At 43.1% G+C, this 17,099-nt stretch overlaps 1 protein-coding gene across 1 annotated transcript in view; it reads right to left on the bottom strand.

Moving 5' to 3' along the window:
* The window catches only part of Iqch (IQ motif containing H), a 218,911-nt gene that overhangs the window by 31,354 nt on the left and 170,458 nt on the right, over positions 1-17,099 (bottom strand). Inside the window, exon 17 of the mRNA XM_023712572.1 lies at positions 387-557. Coding sequence (XP_023568340.1) covers positions 387-557 — 171 coding nt within the window. The remainder of the gene's footprint in view (positions 1-386; positions 558-17,099) is intronic.

Genomic DNA, 17,099 nt, shown 5'->3' on the forward strand with positions numbered 1-17,099 from the left:
AAGCATTTTAGCAGCTGGAATCAGCATGTCTGGTGCAGGGTGCACGTGGGGCTGGGGTGTCTTAACCTGACCCTGAGGAATCTAAGCAGGGAAGTCCTGCAGAACTCTGGATCTAGAAGTCTGAAGCTTAAAAATGAAATTGGGTATAAATACAGAGTTTGTCTGAAAGAGCTGGTCACTGAAGCAGCAGGTATGTTTCTGGATGCCCTCTCCTTTTTCCTCTGACCAAGACATTCACATCCCCGAGCCCACCTCAGAGCAGTTCAGTGACCTGCCTGGTTTTCTTTTTTCTCTAATGTAAGGAGCCTTACGTGCAGACAGAGCTCTGCACATGGCAGCTGAGTGTCACCAAACATGGGAACAGACACAAATTAGCTGCTACTTACCGGCACCGACAGGGCGCTATGGCGCTTTGGTTTTGTTTCTTTCTTTGGGACAAAGCGGGGCACTTCGAGGGTGCTCAAGCTGCAGTCCAGATGGCCATTTGTCAGGTAGAGGGTGAGCTGAGTCAGAGCCAGCTGGTCACTATATGAGAGACTGAGGCCTGTTGCCCACACCTGATGAAAACAAGAGGCAGACAAGTGAGGGTGACATCAGAAATGGAGAAAAGAGCCCTCCCAGGCCTAGGCAGACTAAACCACATGGTAGGCAGAGCCAGACCAGCAACCATCGGACCTGAGGGAACAGATGTTTTTACTATATTGTTCAGCTGTGGGGTAGAGGCTGATTCTAATCAGAAGACTCAAGGTTGCCGGGGAGATAGCTTAGGAGAATAAGCGCTTGTCTGGCAAATGCAAGGACCTGAGTTCAATCCCTGGTTCCACAAAAAAAAAAAAAAAAAAAAAAAAAAAAGAAGACTTAAGCTTATATGAGAAGTTACAGAAGTGAAAATACTCAGCCAGGACAGACTAACAGAGGTGACTAGTCTTCAAAACCTTGTGTTGACTTTTTCTGCCTGTGGCTTGCCATTTTGCAGGTAGTACTGTGTTTACCTACTGAGGAAATGAGACACAATGGTGGCTTTAGAGGGTAGGAAAAATGGAGAAGAAAGGGGTAAAGAGTGATGACTGAGATGGGAGGAATGAGACATAAGAGAAAAGGGTAGTTTGTCTTGGTTTTGGAAAAGGCAATGTTGGTCTTTCTGGGACTGTCAACATGAAATTTAGGGGAAACTGACAGTTGGCCCCACAAGGAAGAGCTGTACCACCATTAGCTACAAGGAGCAGGAATATCAGCTTACCACCCCACAAACTATATCATTGTACCTCAAATGGTAGTGGACGATAACACATTATCTTAGCAGTATCACAAGATTATTAGAATGCTATAATGCAATGAAAATGCTTTGAAAGATAGACATATTAGTTATATATTACTCTACTGGATGACTGAGTAATGTCTATTAATTCCATTATCAGATTTGCTATGTCTCAAACTGGCCCCTGATAAGCATAGGTCATCTCTCTTTCCTTTTCCTTTTCTTAAAATTTTATTTTATTGAGAAGCAAATATCAATGAGACAGTTTCAAAACTGATTAATAGGAAAGTTTCAATAATTAATACATTGTACATTGTTATCTTCTTAGCGGTTATCCGTAGTACAAGATGCAGACAGAATATCCTGTCCAAACACTATTAGTACAAATCTTTCTTCTCATTGAATTAAGTGAAAGTAGCTGTATATCTATCCTAACTATTCTGCGTATATAGTTACACAATGGTCCTTCCTTTGTATCCCCTTTTTTTGTTTAGTCCTGTCAGAGATAGGTATCTCATTGGCATCTAAATACTATAGGTGCATGAATTCAGCAAAACAATCCAACACAGTCCAGAAGTCCACAATAGCAGTAGGTTATCCACAGAAGTTGTTGACTTGAACCTTTTACAGCTCAGCATATTAATATGGCTTTACTTTATATATCTCGTTTTTATACTTTTCTGCTGGATGGTTAAGACCAAGATAAAGCAAGACCTGTATAACAACAAATGTAACTCTTGTATATGATAAGGTCAGTCAAGTACCCTCAGGATTTATCCTATAACCCTGTACTGCAGTGTGCAGATCCTTTGTCAGTGTCAGCCATGTGGATGAGTCATGGCCATTGCTTGACCAATTTTCTCTCTGTGAAAGCCTGAGAGAATGTTTTCTTTCCAGTGGCTCTCCTTAGGCACACTCTGCGTCATCAATCACATTGCTTTGTCGCCCCATAATCTCCTTGATCAGAAAATTTGGGACACAACTAAATTACCTGATGTTCCAGTATAGGTTCTCCTATGTCCTGAGTCTTCACTGACCTTAAAAGGCTATGGCCAGGGGGCCTGGCCGTAGCTCAGTTCTTTAAGTGGCTGCTTCCACAAAGCTGACAGCCTCAGGTTGCTGTAGTTTGATCCCCACAACACTCCCGCCAGACAAACCACCGCTGAGGGCATTCGGAGCAAAAACAAAAACAAAAACAAAAACAAAACAAAACAAAACAAAAAACACTTAAAAGGTTATGGCCAAAATGTTAGCTGTCCTTGCAGCCCTTCTATTTCTCTAATTTTTGGTCTGCAAACTTAGGTTGTTAACCCTCCAGAAGAGAAGCTTATTATTACCCTACAACTTATGCATTTGGGTTTAACTTCACTGTCTGTCTGAATATCAAACATCTTAGGCATAACATGGAGTAGGTATTTTTCCTTTCTCCTAGGACTGATGAACTTAAATTCCCACCCTCACACTGAACTTGCAAGCATCCCTATAATTAACCTCAGTTCAATAGTGACTGTGCATATATATCACTGTGCTAGTTACTGGGGGTCAAAGTGAACAGGAAAGACAGATACATCTTCAATTAGTTATAACACAGTGTAATAATGGGATAGGATAAAGGACTACTGAAGCAGAAGGGAAAGACAGGCTGGGTTTGCCCGTGAATTCAGGGCTACATTCCAGAGGTGACGACTGAATTTTAAACAAGCAACACAGCCATGTCTGGCTCTTACGTGTCGTGTGTAGCAGATGCTTCACAAACATCTTGGATCTTTTTAATAACTTTAAAAAATCCACATTACAGATAAAGAAACAAGTCAGAGAGGTGCCCAGGCCCACATAGGAAGTGGTGGTGCTGGGATTTGATTCCAGTTCTGGTCAGCTCCATGTTTACCCTCCTTACATCCTGTGGTGGAGGAGATGGCACGGATCCTGAACCAATTCTCCAGTCAAATTAAAGGTAAAGTTCAAGAGGATTAGAAAATCTTCTTGTTCCATGTAATTCGTGCCACAGAAATGTCTTGTGGAGAAAATATGAAGTATTGTATTTCTGGAGTATGCTGTAATTAGCAGTAATGCATTTTCACTGTAGGAAGTTGGAAACTAACACATTTTCATGAAGATTTGATTAAATATTTTTTCCCTTTCAGAAGGCCTGGTGCCCCGCTCGCCAACTCTGTATGTTAAAATACATAATACATCTGCTTTAGAGTGGACTCCTCTCGAACAGATCGCGCAGTGAGTGACTTGAGTAAGCATTGAATGTAAATGGCATCATTATAAGGATATTAAGGGGTCAAGCTGTCAAGGCCCCTTGCTAAACTGAAGCTAATTTCAGGAGTCATATTCTCACAGTAATGCCCTTTTATAATAGCAAATAAATCACATTTGCAACAATTGTTAAAAACTAACTGCCAAATATCTGTTGCCGTTGTGAATATACTATTTGTCAACTTAAATATTTCCTGCTGTATGGCACCAAATGTAAATCAGATGGGGACAGCCACCATTCTTTCGTAGGGGAAGCGAGCTTGCTGTTCTGGTGGGTCAGGCATCTTCCCCCTAGAGTTTCTATTTTTATGTCTTAGTGTTCTTGATCAAAGGGAAACTTATATACCAAGCATCATTAATGTGTATGTTGATAATATTAATGCTCTGGTGATAAAGTTTTAATAGGAAGGCTGCATAGAGTAGGGAAAAAACTAAGAGCCAAGGACTGGCCTGATGTGTTATGGCCTCACATAGCGTAAACTTAGAGTTCCCGAGGTGCTCTCCACTTCAGTATTCTCAGGAACCAGAAGAGCAAATGATGATCCCTACTACGTGGATTTTTTAGAAAACGGCAACAACAACAAATGCACATAAATGGTCTTGTAAATTATGACATTCATACAAATGTTGTTATGATTGCTAAGAATTCTCTTTAAGTGGAATAGATTCTTAAGAGACACATTTTGGGGGGTATCTATATGGCTATTAGGTCATCCTGTTATATAAGTGGTTTGCCAAGCTGTAATTGTCGGGCTCAACCTCACAGCTACTCATTGGTTGGGACAGGGCAAGGTTACGGCTACTTTAGCTTCACTTTACTGATGGGGATCCTGAGATAAAAAACTGAGATCACAGAGCACAGGCCAGAGTGCAAGATTTTTCCAGAGGTGAAGTACTTTGGCCTCCACAGGCTGCCTTAACTTCATGGTTCACAAAGGAAATGGTAGAACAAGTTTCCTTAAGCCTTTTCCTCAACAGCAGGCTTGCCTGATTTGCTTGGATAACTGTTCTCTTCTCCATCTGATTTTTCCACTGAAGACACCACCCAAGGCATGCTTGATTTGTGTCCAGGGGTTCTGATCTCCCCCTCTAGACTGTCAGCCATTTAGGGACAGTATAAATGGCCTCTTGGTCTTCCTGCAGCACCCTGTGTTTGAGGGAAGCTGGTGAGGTGGTGCCCATTCGGGCTGCACTGTAAACTCCTCATAGCTTTGAGGAGCAGGTGTGTGTGTGTGTGTGTGTGTGTGCGTGTGCGCACATGCATGTGCACACATGATTTCTCTAGAGGCTGCATTTGGATTCAAATGAAACAAATACTCACGGAGCACCTCCTCTGTGCCAGCTGCAAGCTTTAATCCACCTCTCATTTTATCCTATTTTTGATTTCAGACTTTGGTATTCATTTTAGGAACTCATTTCTCTGCATGGAATGCCCCTATCACAGTTCAGATGAGTGATGACTGTGGCCTCCGAGGCACCTTGAGCAGGGCTGAGGTGAGTGTGTGGATAGTAAGATGTGCAGGTAGTGGCTTCGGCATGACTTGCTTACAGTGACTTATAATGATTAGCTTGGTAGGTTAGCTGATGAGGTGTGAGGCTAGGGAAAAATATTACTGAAGTTTAGACGTGGAAAGGCCATGACAAACACCTAATGCAATCAGTGTATCTTATAAATGGAGTGATTCTTTTTTTAAAAAATGTATTTAGTACAGAGTCTATAGCGTCTCACTGCACAGATTGGACTCGTAGTGATCCTTCTGTTTTCAGCTTGCTGACTGCTGGGATTATAGGTGTGTACCACCACGCCATCTCATTTGCCATCTCAGTGCTCCCTGGATGCGGGGCTGGAATGGCATGACAGGGACCGAACCCTGTTCCCTGTGCCTGCCTAAGCAGGCGCTTTAGTCCAATGAGCCATCTGGCTGGGCCCAATGGAGCAACTCTTGCATGGAAAGTGAAGCGGTTTGTTCTAGGTGTAGAGCCAGGTAGCAAAGGTTCCTAGCAAACCTAACATGTCCCGACTCTCAGGACTCATTGTTGATGATATCACAGGGTCATTTTGTTAAAAATGGCTAAAGTGCTAGACAGACTTACATCAAAATCCTTAGGAGCACCAGCAACACAACAATTTTCATCTCAGCATTATTTGTAATATTAAAAAACTACAGCAGCCCAACATTTGGGCATTGGTTACGAAGCTTACGGCGGCACGCTGGAGTGATGGGCCAGTCTGTGGAATGATCAGGAAAAATGATGCAGTTGTGAATAACTTGATTTAGGAAGCACAAAACAGGAGGATAAAAAGTTGTATAAGCAACATGACCTTAGCTGTGCAAAAACAGCACTCATAGAAGGCTAGATGAGAATACAACATCGTTAACCACAAATGCGAGCTTAGCAGAGTGAGAGCTGTAATTACATACATCTTTACATGCATTTCATGCGTCTTCCAGATCTGCACTAACGTGGTAGCCATGAGCCACGCATGGCCACTGAGCACTTGAAACGTGGCTGGTCTACACTGAGACGTGCTTTTCATGTGAAACATACGAGATTTTCTGGGCTGAGCATGGAAAAAACAATGTGAAATATCTTGCCAGTAACCTTTCATGCTGGAACAAGGCTGAAATGATACTGCTCTGGTTATGACAGATAGGATAAGAATATTATTTTCATCTACTTCCTGTCAGTTTGGAAAAATGGACCTCCTAGAAAATGAAAACTCGTGCTCCTCCGCCAGGGGTAGGCAAGGTTCCCTCTATTTCTGGTTTGGGCAAGTACAATGCTAAGGGTTTACTTCCTACATACAGCAGTTGGGGGAGGGAGCTCACTGAGGGCACTGAGCAGAGGAGCGGTACAATCTAATTTCTGTGTTTGAAGGTTACTTTAATGAAACCCAATGAGAAGAGACCATGAAGGGAGGATGGAATCTATTTAGAAGGTATTGCTGGGCTTTGGGTGAAAGATCTACTGACTGGGCTGGTGAGGCAATGTGGAGGGTGGGAGAAGGGGTCACAGTATAGATCCTTGCAACCCCAAAGCGTTAACCATGGGTTAGCTGTGGGGTGAGAGAAAAGAGAGGCATCACAGATGTCACCAAAACTTTGCCCTGCAGAGGTAGAAGAATGGAGTTATCATTTCCTGAGTGGAACAGACAGCAAGAGGAATAGTTTAGAGGTAAAATTAACATCTTAGGTTCGGATCTGGGTCTGGCATTATGCACTTGTAAGCCCAGCACTCTGGGAGCCTCAGGAAGGAGGACTACAAGTCCAGGCCCAGCTTGGGCAACTTAGTGACTTAGCAAGATCCTGTCTCAAAATGAAAAACAAACAAAAAAGTAAAAGGGCTTGGGGTATAGTTCATCTCCACAGATTTTTGGGTTCAGTCCCCAGTACCAAAGTAAAATTGAAAAAAATTAAAACTCAGTTTTGAGTGTGCTACATTTTAGCTGCCTTTCTGCAATGGTGCTCAGGTGGGTGGCTTGAGGCCTCAGGAACTTCAAGCTTTTTCAGCGGCATAACCAGGAGCTTGGGCTGGGCCGGCTTGGGCTGGGCTGGTTGCAGGTTCGAAGCAGAATCTGCTCCTGCCAGGGAGGCACCCTTTTTGCTGCCATCACGTTCACTTTTAGGCCTGAAGCTCCAGACTCTCCCTGGCTGGGTGGTGGTGAGATCTATAGGACCAGCAAGACCTTCCCTGAGGACAGGTGCTTGCCTTGGAGGTGAGGTCAAGATGACACAAAGCTGAGAAGGATGCGGTTGGCTGGGTAGGGGGAAGAATGGCCAGCGGCATGAGAGAAAGGGGGACGAGCCTGGACTGTGACTCGGGGAGGGGAGAGGTTCCTTTTAACTGGAAAGACCACTGGGCCAGATTACAGGGCTGGGAAGGCTGGCCTTGACCTTGCAATCTCATAGTCGTAAGACACTTTCTTCCACTGTGGGCCTGCTTCTTTGTCTGCTAGCAAGAGTCTGAGGCATCTGTCTTTAAGGGCTGTTGTGAGGATTCAGTGACTACAGGCAACACTGTGTGAGGCTCACCACAGGGCACCATCTGGGTGCCATCCTTCTTCCCATTGGACTTCCAAAAGCAGTCTGGACAGCAGAACTCACTTGTTGGCCTTTGACTCTGGTATTCTTGTTGCCTTCTCAGAGAGAGGGAGCAGAGACAGACTCCAGAATCCCAGCTACCATAAAGAGAACATGTCTCGCTGACATCTTTTTCTTCTGGAGCATTGAAATACCAGGCAGCATTGAGCTCTCAATTGCGGTACGTATACGCAATGCTCAGTCTTAAATAAATAGGTATGCTGCCCTGTAAGAAATTTCAATTAGTGAAATATTAATATGATTATGATAGTAAGAGTTGTTTGCAGTACATTTAAAACATCAGTAGGCAGAGGGCACAGCAGCCTCTTGGCCTGTTGCCACCTAGTGGCAACTTCTGGGATAGCCCAGGCTTGTAGAGGGTTAAGAAGGACCGTTTGCCATTGTATGGGACGGTCCCTTGGTTGATCAATAGTAGACACTCCCGGTATTCGTCTTGGAAACTTTTCTCTGTTTCTATTAGTACTATTTATCCTTTTAGGCATGACTGAAGTCATAGCTGCACATGACCATCTCTGAAAAACCAGAATATCTGATCTCTGTATTAGCTGCCCTGGACACTGCCTTATGCTGGATTTTTGAAATCTGCAGGGTCAAGCAGCAAAAACCAAACTACAACACAACAACAACAACAACAAAAACAGAACAAATAAAACAAAAACCTAGGGTCCTGCCAGTTAGCACTTAAGGGCAGGTAGTACAGCCTAAATAACATTTTTCAAAGGCCTTAAAAATGTTTTGATTTAAAAAGTAGCCAGCTTCCAAATAAAACTAACCAGCAGGGGATATAGCTCAGTGGCATAAGTGCTTGTCTGTCAAGTACAGGGTCCTGAGTTCAATCTCCAGTACAAAGAAGAAGAAGAGGAGGAGGAGAAGAAGAAAAAGAAAAGAAGGTTTGCAACCAGTTTTAAAAGGTAGGAAACTGCAAAAATAACAGTGTTTACTTAAAATCCACAAAATGGAACATGTCAGTTAAAGGCAATACAACTTGTGTAGTTCTGTCTAAATCATATACCATGAGGGTGATGTTGGTGTGTTTCATATGATATGGAGTGGGTGAAATCTCTCAGATTGAAAGTACCCAGGGAGTCTTCTTAAACAGCCCTGTCCTGGAAGACTCTGAAAGGCCTTCATCATCCCCATCTCTTCATCTTATGGACAAGGATTCTGAGAGGTAACTAATTTGCTCAGGCCCTAAAGTAGAGGGAAAACTAGGATAAACGACCGAGTCCCTAATCCCGGTCTTTCTATGGCACCTTAGTATCAGCATTTAAAAACTACTTTTTTTTTGGTATGATGCCAGAGGCTTTTCTGTCACTTTGTAAATTCAGAATGTATCAAAACCATATTCCAAATTGTCATGGGTATCCACAGTGAAAAATCTTGCAATGGAAACCTGCATCAGCAATAGCCACGGTTGTATTTTCACCTTTGTTAAGAACAAAACAGGGGCTGGTGAGGTAGCTCTGTGTTCTAAAGTGCCTGTTTAGGCAAGCTTAGGCAAGCGCAGGGACCACAGTTCAATTCCTGGCACCACATGCTGCGCCAGCCCTGCCTCTAGGGCGGGCTGAGCTGGACGCAACAAACAAAACAAAACAAAAATAAAACACCTTACAAATGTCTTTTAGTGTATATTCTGCCAAAGTGAGCATGCCCACAAATCTTTTAATATACTCTTGACTTCTGTTTCTTTTTCCAAGTTTCTTCTGCTACCTCTTTAAATATGTGATCATCTCTCTGTTATTTTTAAGACAGATGTCCTATCAGATATTATTTATATTCCTAGCACATGGAGTTAAATACTTTTTTCTCCAAATATTTTCTTGTTTTTCAATTATGAATTTTTTGGAAAGGCATTTTCTTATTTTGATATTAAACACTAAAGTCTAATAAGCATGAAAACCCAATTTTTATGACCCTATCAGGTTTCTGAGACCAGTAATTGCATGAGTTTCTTCCACAGCAGTTCAAGACAGTAATCCCATACTGTGTGTGGTTCAGCTTTAATTTTCATGCTGTAAACGTCAGGGCTGGTGAGTGATTTGCTTCATTGAGAAGTGCTCCTTTAGTGCTACTACAAATGATCTCTAAAAGGCTTTGTCAATTTTCAAAGCAGAAGGGCTCTTGTTGGGGAGCTTCCAGCAGGGAGGGTTGCTTGGGCATGGTCCTTATGTGGTGTGGAGGACTCTTCCAGCAAAGGGGCGACTTCTCATGGTGAGGATGGGCACCTAGCATAGCCCCATATGTGCAGTTGCTAGCTGACTCCTCTCCTCTCCTCTCCTCTCCTCTCCTCTCCTCTCCTCTTTTCCAGTTTCCTTGATGGCTCCAATAAACCAGACTCTTTTATAGAGAATAATCTTGGTTGAAGAATTTGTAGATCAGAGTATATAAAGCTACGGCCTTGGAGCTAGTCTGGTGCAGCCTCTTGAGCTCCTGGGAACAGGGCTTTGCATGTTCATGCAGAAACTTGTATATGAACATTCATTACAACATCATTCTTTTTTGAGGGGGTGTACCAGGAATAGAACTTAGGATCTCATGCTTGCCAGGGAGCCACTGTGCCATTAAGCTAAATGCTCAGCCCCTGCAACATCATTCCTTTTAAAATTATTTTTAAGAATATGTATTCATTTATTTATTTGGTACAGGGTCTTTCTCCACAGCTCAGACTTGTAGTGATCCTCCTGTCTCAGCCTCCCTAGCACTGGGATTGTAGGCGTGTGCCACCATGCCCGGTTTTGGTGGCTGGCCCCCAGCTGGCACGACATGCAGTACTGGTACTGAGGATGGAACTTGGATCCTTATGCTTGCCAGGCAGGTACTTAGACCACTGAGCTATCTCCCCAGCCTGCAACATCATTCTTAACAGCAAAAAGTGGAAGTGATATAAATATCCACTAATGGATGCATAAACAAAACATGATACAGCCATAGGAGGGGAAATTATTTAGCCATAAGAGCAATGATCGACACAACTGAGGTATGTTACAACATGACTGAACCTTGAACGTACTGTAAGTGGAAGAAAAGTCATGGAAGAGCACCTATTGTTTGACCTCATTTATATGAAATGTTCAAACAGAGAAATCCATTGAGGAAAACTTAGTTCTCTTTCCCATCTTGCAAGACAGCAGGTGAAAAAACTGAAAGCCAGACACTAAAGAGAAGAAACCCGAAGCTAAGAAGGCTTCTGCCAGTGGTACTGGTAAAAAGGGTAAGGTGAAGGCAAAAAAAGTCCAAGAAGGGGCAGCCCCACTGCAGCCGAAGTGCTGTCCTGATTAGAGGAATTGGTAGATACTTGCGATCTGCTATGTATTCCAGAAAGTCTTTGTACAAGAAAAAGTACACAGCTGCTAAATCAAAGGTTGAGAAGAAAAAGGAGAAAGTTCTTGCTATGATCACAAAACAGGTTGGTGGGGACAAGAATGAAGGTACCCGGGTGGTTAAGCTTCAAAAAATGCCCAAATACTACCCTACTGAAGATGTGCACAGAAGGCTCTTTTTTATTTTATTTTATTTTTATTGAGAAACAAATAGCAATGAAACAGTTTCAAAATTGATTAATAGGACAGTTTCAATAATTAATACATTGCATATTGTTGTCTTCGTAGTAGTTGTTCATAGTACAGGATGCAGACATGACGTCCTGTTCAAACACTATTAGTACACATCTTTCTATTTATTTAATTAAGAGAAAGTAGTAGCTGTATATCTATCCTAACTATTTTGAATATACAGATACAAAATGGTCGTTCATTTGTATCCCCTTTTTTTGTTTAGTTTTGTCAGAGATGGGTATTCCATTGCCATTCAAATATTGTAGGTGCGTGAATTCAGCAAAATAATCCAATATACTCCAGTAGTCCATAATAGTGGGTTATCCGTAGGACTGGCAATGTCAGGCGTTGTTGACTTGAGCTCTTTACAGCTCAGCCAATTAATATGGCTTTACTTTTCATATGTCGTTATTATATTTTTCTGCTGGATTGAACTACAGCAAAAAGCCCTTCAGTCAGCATGTGAGGAAACCTCAAGGTAGCATCAACTCCCAGCACCAACTTGGTCATCCTCACCGGGTGTCACAGAGGCAAGAGAGTGGCCTTCCTGAGGCAGTTGGCCATTGGCTTGCTACTTGTTACTGGGCCTCTTAGCCTTAATCGTGTTCCTCTATAAAGAACACATCAGAAATTTGTCATTGCCACCTCTACAAAAATTGATATCAGCAAAGTGAAAATCCCCAAACACCTCCCTGATGCTTACTCCAAGAAGAAGAAGCTGCAGAAACCCAGACACCAGGAGGGCGAGATCTTTGACACCAAGAGAGATACTAGATTTCAGAGCAGCGCAAGGTGGATCAGAAAGCAGTGGACTCAAAGATTTTAGCAAAAATCAAAGCTGTTTCTCAGCTCTGGGACTACCTACAATCCGTTTTTGCTCTGACAAATAGGATTTATCCTCATAAATTAGTGTTCTAAATTTCTTACCAAGAACCTAATTAAGTAACTGATACTTTTTTTTTTTTTTTTTTTTAAAGAAATCCATTGAGACAGAAAATGGTTTTCAGTGGCTGAGGGGAAGGAGGTAAGGTCAGTGACTTCTAATTTCTTTGTGGAATGAGAGAAAAGTGAAAGTCGATAATTCTGATGGTTGCACAAATCTGTGAAGATCCTAAAAACTACTCAAGTGTGCATTTTCAAAAGGTGAATTATCCAGCATATAGTGTCTCAACAAAGTACCCCCCACCCCAGGATGGATGCCTGTACAATTTTTTTTTTTTTTTCAGAAGCGGGGATTGAACTCAGGCCCTTGCGCTTGCCAAGGAAGTGCCTATTCTATTGAGCCATCTCCCCGGCCCCTGCCTATACATTTTTTATGGTCCAACATTTGAATCTAGTTGAGGGTGTATGTAACAGTGGTTTGTAGAAGCCTGTGATAAACCATCACCAAAACTACCTTTTGAATTTATACTTGGCCTTCATCCCAAACTGTAAAAAGCTTGTCAGGTATTGCTAACCAATCTGCCCCATGCACTAAAGCAATAGTGCACGTATAAGGGTCAAGACATGAGACTTAATAAGCAGTAGTGCATCGGAAGGGACAACACATTAGCACAATGTGAAATGCATGATCTCAGAAGACGCAGTGAGCCCTAAGGACACAGGGACACAGGGTTACTTTTCTAGAAGGCGGTTTGCATTTCTACATACCTCCCACTGTGGCCTTCCATTCCGTGTCAGCTCCTGGACAGAGTGGGCTGGGCACAGTGAAATCCAGACAGAGGCTGAGCTGGCCAGGGTGTCGGGCATGTGCTAGAGGAAAGCTGGGCTCTTGCATCCCCTCCCCGCTTTTGTTCATCCCCGCAGCTCTCATCCCTTCCGCTGACCCTCCCCAAGGCTACCTGCCTTCCGCAGGGGCCCTGCCTCATCCCCACCAATTATTGTATTGTTAATCCGGTAATCGAATCAGTCCTAATTTGGTGATGGTAGAGGGCAGTGTGAGTCCCAGGTCGTGTGTGTCCATCATAAGGGAGCCTTTCAGATTCAGTTATGTGGCTGACTCTGGGACGGGGACTTGGGAAAAGAAAGAGGAGGGCAAATGAGTGAGTACTCAGGGTCCTTTAGCACAAGGCACCGTGAGCAGCATTCTCTCATGTCATCCTCCCAGCAGCCCTATGAGCTGGGCATCAGTATCTGCATCCTGTAGAAGTGAAAATAGAGGTGCAAGGACCTAAAAAAACGTTCTCTAGCTGCCAGCTAAGTGGCAGGGCCAGGATAAAAGTCCAGGTTTTCCCACCATGCTGGCCCCTGATAAAGGTGTTCCTGATGAAACATGAGGGTCCACCATGGTTCTGGGGCTCTCCACCCGTCCTGGGCAGGCCATCGATTGGCTGTGGGCCTCTGGGCAAACCATTAAACATCTTTCTGCCTCGCCTTTCTCATTAATTGTCTATAAAGTACTTTGGGAGCCTATCCTACGAGAACCATAGAAGGACAAAGAAACCCTGCCCTCTGGTAGAGGCAAGAAGCCAGCATTCCTCCTTGCGATCTATAGTCCTGTGACTGTCTGGAAATGCACAGGGAGAGCACGAGGGCCCTGGGGGAGACTCCATTTGAGTAGCCTCTGACTGACAATCATCGTAGCAGGCCCGGCCCGGCCCGGCCCGTTCTTGGCTTGCGCAGGCCTCTGCCACTGCAGTAGGTTCTGCCTGCTGAGCTCGCCCCCAGGGCTGCCTTTTATGGACGGCCCCTCTCATGCCAGCTGTCCCTGTATTCCATTTCGCACGGATGGCCGAAGCAGTGTGAACGAAGGTATTTCTTGCCTCTCTTCTCTGCTCTCTGTCTCCCTACTCTTCCAGTTTCAATGCAGCATTTCTTAATATATAGTTTCCTCTCAGGAGAATGCACTAAGGCTTCTAACTCATGGCAGATAAATGTAGATTCCGTTTCAGCTCTGCTTGTATGTGCTAGGCATTTTACAGTCTTTGAGATAATTTGTATCAAAAAATTGTGAAATTACCTTCCCCACATTTCCCTCATCGTAAGTAAATTTTTTTAAAAATCCAAAATAAGATTTTTTCCCCCAAAAAAGATCTGGTGTGGCATATTCTTTAGTACACCATATTTTTTCAATGTTAACAGAAGTTTTATAGCGTTGTTTCTTTGAAAAATGTCCTTATCTTGAGCCCTTTAGAAAACAACCTTTTGTCCTGCCCATTTCTATTTATGGAGAGAGGATCAGGAATTTCGTTGTTGCCACGGAGATTCAAGACATGCTCTCTCCAGCCAAGAGAGGAGTCTCGGAGGAGAACATAGTTGCTCTCCTGTCACTGTTGGTGTCTGGAAAACTCCATGTCTTCCCTCTATTCCCTGCTTCCAGCCTTCTGATGGGAGGAGCAGAGTGAACTTCGTTGGCTTATTTGGATTTGAATTTGGTATTGACACCTAATTCAGGCTAATCAAACTTCAGTTGGGTTAGTTTAATATCATTTTCACATTAAAGGATTAGTGGGGAAATCTAGAAAGATTAAAAATCAGACGTAAATAAGCTTAGCTCTCTATGATGGGCTAGGAACTTGGTAGGATAGGACAAGACTGGCTCCACTGTGAAGTGGGAGTTTGGAGTGACACGGAATGACACAGTGAATCTTATGTTTAAGAAAGTGAAGTATGTGTTTGGAGAAATATGCATATTGTTAAAACAGTTCTATTTATGCAAAAGATTCATGTAACTTTATAAAGGTTTTCAGGGATTTTAAAGGATTTTAAGTGCTGTGTTAGACTGTACTGGTAACAGATGTTCAACGACATGGTTAAGTTTTTGTTTTACTGAAAAAGCAATTACCTAATATCTTCTTATAAAAAAAAATCACTTCAATGCCACCGCACTTTTAGTATAGAACTATTTCTAAAAAATAATTTAAGTAACAAAAGGGTTCCTAAAAATAAATATTACTATAGTGGAGCTGGAAGATTTTACTTGTTAAAAGACTCTCTTCAGATTTCTAGTCTTTTGTGTCACTTCTTGTTCTTTTTCTACAAAGACAGATGGTGTCAGTAATTGCCTATATATTTAATTAAGTTAAAAAGCTGCATAGGAAGGTTTTGGCAAAAAGTAGGAAATTTTGTGCTATGAACAAAGGAGGAGAAACTGGTGGTGTCAGACACCATTCTTCACCAAATACACAATTTTGGAATCTATGTGTGACGGAATGTGAGATTCCATTTCATTAATTATCAGAAGAGATATTTATCATCAAAGATAAAGCCCATTCTGGAAATCTGGATGGCGGATCTCTCCCACTTTTGACTAGCTGGATGAAAACGATCCTGCCTGTTGTCCACAACATCCCCTCCATCCTTGACCTGTACTTTTGTGCTTATTCTAAACTTCTCTGGCATAAGGTATTTGCCTGGGACTTCTCACCTACCAGGCTAATCATTGTAAAATTATTATTGGGGGGAGAAGCAGCAGCAACTTGTAGAAAGTGGTTTGGAAAACTGACTTAGCCATTCTTGTAGTGTCTGTTTTCAATGTTCCCATCCCGTGAATCCACCTTCTGGCTTAATGGCAATATGGCGCTCCCAGCTGTGGTGGTGTATACGGGCTGCGCATTTAAACTCTTAAAGCTTAAAAATGGCTACCACAACACTGATTTTACCCCATTTTGCTTAGTCATTAACATTTAATGATTACCTTATGTGCTGAGCACAAGGATGGAATATATTAAAAAAAATAGAAGATGTGTTTTCTGGCTTTAAGCTGTTCAACTCAATTCAACAAGCAGATTGAGGAAATACAGGAGAACATACATTTTCTCTGGTGATGGTGGAGGAGAAGGGAGAACACTTTCAAAGGAATTCAGTGTCAATTCACTATAGTGCACAGTGTTTGCTGTTAAAGATCACGGTTTGGCACCTGGACATGTCACGGTGGGAACCCTGGATTGGCCAGTCGATGGTTGCATGACCCTGCATACGTCTCTGTACTCTCAGTTTCCACGTTGGTACATGAGGTATAGTAATAGCCACTTCTGAGGGGGTCAGGATTATGGTTACTACCATAAAATGCAGAACAATGCCTGGCAGAGGACAAAATTTCAACAAATAGTTGGTCCATCATTATTATTCTGACCATTTGAGAGACTAGAGGATGAAGTAGAAGTTGAAGGAGGATTAATTAATATAGATCCCAAGTGGAGATGGACTTAGAAATTTATTTCAAAGAATGGGAAGTTGAAAAAAAATCAACAAGAAAGGCAAGCTTTAGGGATGAAGGGAATGTGTGGGAGGTGGGGTAAGAGTGCGTACTGAACACAGAGCCTCGCAGCTCACCTGTTCTGGAAAGTGTGTTGTACAGGATCAGTGGGAAAGGACAAGTGGTGCCATAGCGAGTGGCGGTGGCAGGTGGTTCGGCCTGATTGTAAGAAATAAGGAAGGACGAGATCCAATTATCCTATAGACCGTCACTCTAACATCACGGTACAGGAAAAACAATCAGTTAAAGCAAGTGTTAAGGACAACTTTACAGAGCTCATACAAGTCGGCAGCCACAAACCACCTGCTAGAGTTCAGATCTAAAATGTCTCCCAAAAGCTCAGGCCTTCAGAGATGGGCTTTTAGAAGGTGGCCGGGGGTGCCACATTCATCAGTGGATTCACCCCTGGGTGAGTTCATGGCTTAGGACGTAGGGCCTGGCTGGAGGTGGGCCTGGCGCACATCCTCGGGGACATTCTGGTCCCAGGCTCCACGCTTTGCTGTCTGCTTCCTGGCTGCCAGGGGTTGGGCAGCTTTCCTCTGCCCTGCCCATCTACCATGCCACTTCTGCTTTGGAGATGAGTAAGTACTGGCGAGGATGCAGCCTCCTTGCACATTGTTTAGAGGGTACGAACCAGTGCAGCCATCATGGAAAAGAATGTGGAGCTTCCTCAAAAAATTAAGAATGAGGGCTAGGGAGATAGTCAGTAGAATAAGTGCTTG

Source organism: Octodon degus, unplaced genomic scaffold, assembly GCF_000260255.1.
Source record: "Octodon degus isolate 3935 unplaced genomic scaffold, OctDeg1.0 scaffold00026, whole genome shotgun sequence".
NCBI lineage: Eukaryota > Metazoa > Chordata > Mammalia > Rodentia > Octodontidae > Octodon > Octodon degus.